Source organism: Austrofundulus limnaeus, unplaced genomic scaffold, assembly GCF_001266775.1.
Source record: "Austrofundulus limnaeus strain Quisiro unplaced genomic scaffold, Austrofundulus_limnaeus-1.0 Scaffold44, whole genome shotgun sequence".
In the NCBI taxonomy this organism is placed as follows: domain Eukaryota; kingdom Metazoa; phylum Chordata; class Actinopteri; order Cyprinodontiformes; family Rivulidae; genus Austrofundulus; species Austrofundulus limnaeus.
The window spans coordinates 1,672,071-1,678,529 of record NW_013952446.1 but is presented as its reverse complement, the minus strand read 5'-3'; the positions used below and the strand labels follow the sequence as shown (position 1 = coordinate 1,678,529).

General features: G+C 38.2%; 1 protein-coding gene across 1 annotated transcript in view; it reads left to right on the top strand.

Annotated features, from left to right (window-relative positions):
- The window catches only part of LOC106517095 (type II inositol 3,4-bisphosphate 4-phosphatase), a gene marked incomplete at its 5' end in the record, with an annotated part of 38,003 nt that overhangs the window by 9,243 nt on the left and 22,301 nt on the right, over positions 1–6,459 (top strand). The window contains 1 exon segment of the mRNA XM_014007801.1: positions 5,414–5,737. Coding sequence (XP_013863255.1) covers positions 5,414–5,737 — 324 coding nt within the window.

The following is a 6,459-nucleotide window of genomic DNA, read 5'->3' as shown; positions in this document are numbered from 1 at the left end:
GTGTGTGTGTGTGTGTGTGTGTGTGTGTGTGTGTGTGTGTGTGTGTGTCATTTTGAAGGCAAGTTAGCTGTGACAACCATTTTTAATTGTGTTGACTCCAAAAGTTATTCAGCCTATACTTTCTGCAAGTTTCATTGATTTGCATCCAGTTTGAAACCCGACCACCTTCTTCTGTTCGTCCTCGCTCCACGTCTTAAATGAAGCTGCTAATGTTCTATTTATAGGAGGCAAAATCTGCTTATCCTTCAGAGTAAAATCACCAAGGATGAATAGATTCTTGTGTTTTCAATGCTTAGATCAAACAAAACTTTTTTTTCTTTTTTTAAACAGGTGTGCACATAGACTTGCATTCCTACTCAGCCAAGAACACATCAGCACTTCCTGCGCTCTGCAAAAAGACAACACCATTTCTCCCAAAGTATTTTGAGCATTTCAGATCTTTTAGGTTGGGTTGATGAAGAATTGCACAAAGGGATAAGTTTTGCATATGAAGGAGCTGCATTGGTTTAGTTAAAAAACAAAGCTGCAGTGTGTTTCTACTTTGCCAACATCTGCTCTTTTACTTTGAACACATAATTTGCATCCTTCCTGTGGTATATTCTTTTTTTCCGCTTTGTATCCAACAGCCTCAATCCCAAAACATTAGGGTGTTGTAGAGTCCAGAGATTTGCAAGTCATTGGATTCATTTTTATTTACATTTTACACAACAACCCAACCTTTACAGAGTTGAGGCTGTAATTTTTGCAAACATAACCTCAATTTAAAGTCTGGGTTTCTGAGAATAATAGTAACTGTTTGGTTTGATTAGCATTGTTTCTTTGTGATCCACAAAGCAGGAAACATAAATTGGATTTATAGCAAAACTAAATCAAAAGTGCCTTTTGACCTTGAGGTCAGAAAATTGCAAATAAGAATCAAATTTGAAATACAGTATCTGACTTTAACTCACTTCAGAAGGGGATTAATACAGGGTCTCATAGATTGCAAATTAACCCAGAGGTCAGGAAAGCAGAGTTCAATTCAATGTGATTCAACATTTTGATTCTCTGATTGCTACTTAATGCATGAGTCGCTGCACCGAGTCTGGGTCTGTTTTGCAGTCGTATGGATAGTTCCATCTTAACCGTGTTTTGTTTGTTTGTGTGAGACCGTATGGAGCAATAATCCATCATCCCTGTTCTCAGACAATTACACAACTTGTTCTATCTATAGACTGTAGTTGTCACATCATTGACTTACACTAATGGATCTCATTTGGATCCATGCAAGGCAATTAAAATGGATATTATTCATACGCGATGGGGTTTTAAGTGTGTTTCTCATTTGCTCTTCAGCTTAAACTCTTGTAAATTGGCTCATTTGTTTTGGCAAAACCCTTCATATTTTTTAAATCAAGAGTAGGATGGTTAATCCAGGCTCAGATGGATCAGTAGATGTGTTTTTTCTTGATGAATGAAACCTCAAAAATAAATCATCTCCATAGATTGTGTTCATTTCAAGGCTAAAAGGAAAAATTGGGATAAATTTACAAAAGCTACAAGAGAACAGCGTAAATCTAGAAAAAATAAATGTTTATTTGTTGTTGTTTTTGTTTTTTTGGGGGGTTTTTTTGTTTTTGTTTTTAATTCACTGCCAAGGCAAGGCAGATAAGAAGCAGTTGTCTCGTATGTGCAAAGGCTGGAAAACTGCCAAATGTTTTATCATGGAAGTTAAAACTAGAACCACTAGCAAGTGTTCCTTTTTAATTACTATTGTTTTTTTTTCTTTTAAAGAGTACTGTATTAATACAGTGTGTCTAAATTAGATGTGAATACCAAATGATGACTTTAGCCTGAAGATAATTTGGAAGAGGCAGCGGTCCGGTCAGGAGGTCATCTCTCAGTCATAGGACTGTGGATTTGATCCCCTGTAAAGCAACAAAGCGACACTGAAATGCTCCAGGTACGCTTATATAAACACCTGTATAAAAGTGCTGCATATAGTGTGTAATATACAGAATGTAAAGTGCTCTGCAGAACCTTGAGAGGACAAAAAAGGCTATATTAAAATGTGAACTGTTTACTATTCACTTTAGTGCGAAGAAAACAAATTATTGTATGTAAATTGCAACTAAACATGAAAATCAACATTAATGATTGGTGTGTTTATTTGAATTTTAGCCTTTCATCACTGACTTTTACTTCAAACCAAGTAATTTAATATTAACCTTGCTACAATCAAATTTCTTTAATCAGCTAAGCCATTCATCTGTAACTAATTACCACATTCAAAAATGTCCCTATTTGAGTAAAAAAATATAATTATGTTATAATTCAATAACATTATTGAATATTAGTTGTGGGATAAAGACTAAATAAATTTTATTGAGAAAACACTTGGGAGGTCTTAACAAACTAATTGAAGTGTGGAAAACACACTTCTGTTCAGTGTGGAGTTTTAGTAGAAGAAGCTCAGGAAACAGTATAATTTACTAAGAACATGAATGACTTCCACTGGATTCACATATTTGTGATCAAGTTGGTTGGTTTTACTCAATATTTGCAAGATTAGCATTACACTGTCAGGCAGTGAGTAGTTTTGACCTATAAAAGCAAAAAACAAGATGATTTTTATATTATTTAAATGTGAGTGAAAGTCTGGAGTAAAGTAAAATTTTAAAAGTTTTCAAAGAACTTTACTGCAACATGAACTGACTGTTTATCATTTGTCTGAAAAAGTGGCTGTGTAGTTGAGACGCTCAGCAGGCAGGACTGAAGATCAGCATGGAGGCACCAATCACAGCTCCACAGAAGCAGGTTCTGAGCACAAATGCTAAAATGACTCAGGTCTACCACTCTGGAGGGGGTCCCAGGTGGCGGCTTTGCAAACATACCCCCCAGGACAGAAGAGTTTGAAATATCAGGGTGTAATCATAGGGTCCAACAAATCAGGACAATAAAAAATCATCACCAGAATTAAAATTTAACCAAATAAACCCTCAGATGAGCAATGACGTTACACTGTACCATAATTTATTCAATAAAAACTAAGTCTAAAGGAGGAAACAATGTGTGAAAATGAATTCAGCTTTTACTGATTCCATAAAAGAATAACTTAATAAGCAGCAGCCAGGTGCTTAATGCTCAATAAATATGAGTTCTTCTGGAAAAGCAGAAGTTTCTGCTGGTTTGATGTAGCGTTTATGTGTGTAAGTGTGTGAAAATACCAAAAAGTGAAGGCATCGTGGTCTTAGAGAAGCATCTGCGAAGGGTTACAGCGCCTTTTACAAGCAATTTGGACTCCATCATTTTAAGTGAGAGAATATTTGAAAGTGGAAAACATTTAAGACAGTTTCCAATTTTCCCAGGAGTGTACATAAAGGCAGGTTCACCCCAAGGTCAACTGTGCAATGTGCAGAGTAACTGCAGGAAACACAAGAGCTCCATCTCAGACTCTGCAGGCCTCAGGTAACAAGTTGAAGGCTATGGTTCAGGGTCATTTAGTTAGAAAAAGACTGAACAAGTTTAGCTAGTTTAGAAAGGTTGACACGAGGAAGCTTCTTCTCTCTGACAACAACTTGGCAGCTTCTCTTAGGTTTGCAAAGTAGCATCTGAAAAACACTAAAGATCTAGCATTCCTTGAAGGTATATGTACCATCCACCGCCTTCCAGGCCAGAGTTATTGACTCATGTTAAAAAATGATGGCACTGTAGCCATTTTATCTCAACCAAAAAACATAACATGTACGCTCATCATGAGATGTCCCCCTTAGAGTATAGGGGATCAGTCTTGCCTACTAACTCACTGAGTTTGAGGTCTGAGTTTTGGCGATTTGTGGGGGGTTTTTTTTAGATAAATTGCATTGGTAGCCTTCTTGAATTATAATATGCTTAATTGTAAATGTGTATCTGATGAAAACTTTCTGTGAGCTTCATTAAAGTTCCCATGACATCACATTTTTGTAATAAAAATAAGTGCATTTTTTAGAAATTAATAAACTGCGAAAGAAATTTCACGCCAGAGATAAACAGTTGCTGAGATTTTTGCATGTGAAGTAACAGGAAGTGACGTCAAAGGAGAATGTCTGCATGTGCACAGAGCACTGCTGCAATGTCTAACAACATAGACTGAAGTTACTATCAGAGAGGGACGAAAAAGAGTCCAAGTTAAATTAATATTGTTTCAACAAAGTTCTTAAAAAATCCCCCTTTGATGTCACTTCCTGTTTCATTTTTGGCTGAGCCAAATTCAAACGAAAACCTGCCAAATGTGCAATTAAATGAGTAAAATTGTTTGTATTATGCCACGTTTTTTTTTTAAATATAAAGATGTTTTCTTTGACTTTCTGTATGTAAAGAATGCATGTCAAAGGCACTTTAAAATTTGTTCAGTGGTTCACCAGATGCACATGAACATGTACGGGAAATATATTCATCTACCTTCACCTCTCAGCAGTGGGTGGTAAAAAGGCTGGACTTCGGGACAATGTTCTTTGGACAGGAGGACATTTGGTCCAAATGCACAGCATCACATTCAGTTGACTTGCAGAGAATCATCGCAGTGCTCTGCCACCCCACATTTTAAATAGCGGAAAAGTGGGAAATGACAGCTTTGTTAAAAATTTGTACATGCAGTTTTTTTTACTGTGGGTGACAAATTGCAGTTGTTTAGACAGGTCAAAGAGAAAATGAGGTTTAAAGCAGCTTCATCAGTACATTTACACAAAGCTGAGCTGGTTCTGGGCCAGAGGTTCTTCCTCAGTTATCAAAAATCAGTGCTGACAAAGAGGTTCTGGCACTCTCAATAAGCTCCACCCACAACAGAGAAGCAGGAGCATAAAACAAAGTTTGCGTGGCAAAAATACGAATAATACGACCTTGGAGGGTTTGTGTTTATGGAGCAACCTGATTGTTCTGCTTGGCTGCATTTCAGTGGTAATGGTACAGCCTCATTGAAAAGTAACTCAATTATTCTTGAGAGCCCTGATCATTTTTTGAGCTCCCAGGATCATCATCAGCTTACAGTAGCTGGTGAATTTGACATCAAAACAGGGAGGGGCAGCTCCTCAGTGAGGCAGGCTGGAGGAGGAGTAATTGAATTGTTTGTTGTTTGTTGCCGTTATTCTCCTCACCAACTGGGGTGCAGTAAAAGGAGAGCAACTTTATTGCGGTGAAGGATAGTGTTCATTTTGTTCATTTCTTTTCACTTCTTCTGTAAATAGCTCGCCGTGTTTTCTTCGACCCGCTCCACCTCAGCACTGAGACAGTCCCTCTCTGTCTCACACACTCAGCCCTGTCTCTTTTGGTTTCCCAGCACTTCGGTTATTATTTGTTACATTATCCTGCAGTAACTTTCACTGTCAGCCTCTTGCTTTTGTGATTTTTTCCCCTCTCTCTCTCTCTAATCCCCCTGCCCCTCTTTGTTTCACTTCAGACGGAGCAATTTGTCCACACACTTAAGGATGAATTGGTCAAGAGTGCACTGCTGGCGCTGCACGCTGCACGGCCGGGCTACGTCTCCAAGAGCCAGAAGCAGACGCCGTTGCAAAGCCATCATCATCATCATCAGGGCCAAACTGGCCAGAGCGGTGATCAGAATCAGAGCCCGGTCCAGGGACTTCCAGGCCACAGTCCAGCCTCACCGGTCACCGAGAGCCCAGTGGTGTGTAATAATGTGGAGGCATCAGAGGTGGAAACTGGGTCACTGAAGCACCAAGACTCAATACCACATCATAAGGAGTACGATGAGGAGGAATGGGTAAATCTGGACTCTTTTGTTCATTTCTTTCAGATTTCTCTCTTTTTTTTTACACTTCAACTTTTCCTTTTTATTTTCTTTGCTTGTTGTAGTAAGACATTTTTGAAATTTTGGGCAACTATTTTGACGATTCTTTAGATTATTTAGGGCAGGTGTGTCAAATTCAAGGCCCCCAAGGCTCATTCCTGTTCTACACTGAAGCACATTTTGTGAAAATAAAAGCTGCTATTTCAAAGAAGTTGATTTGGATGCAAAACTAAATTGCACACTGGAAATTATTTTATCAGTTTCGATTCATTTATTTAAAGTGGTTTAGATATTACACTGTAGCTAACTTACTGCAGACACTTCTTGCAGGCATCTCGCTGATCCTTAGTCGATCTGAGGTTTTCTTTTGAGTGTGTGTGATTGTAAGTGAAGACAGCATCTGCCACACTGTAGAACCATAAAGCCATTTCTTTACCTTTTAAACGGGTTCAGGCTTTATTTTTAAACCTGGAAAATGCCAAAACAAACACGAGCCCTGAACACATCCACACAGAAATAAAGCATGTCTGCATCCGTGAACAGCTGGCGCTCAGGAGAAGAAATGGGAATGCTTTGAGCGTAATCCGTGCAGCAGCTTTCCTTTGTTTTAAAGACTCGGCAGAAAACTGACTTCATGCTCTGTTTCTTCTTCTTTTTTTTTAAATCGCTCTGTTTTATTGTGTCTATATATATAT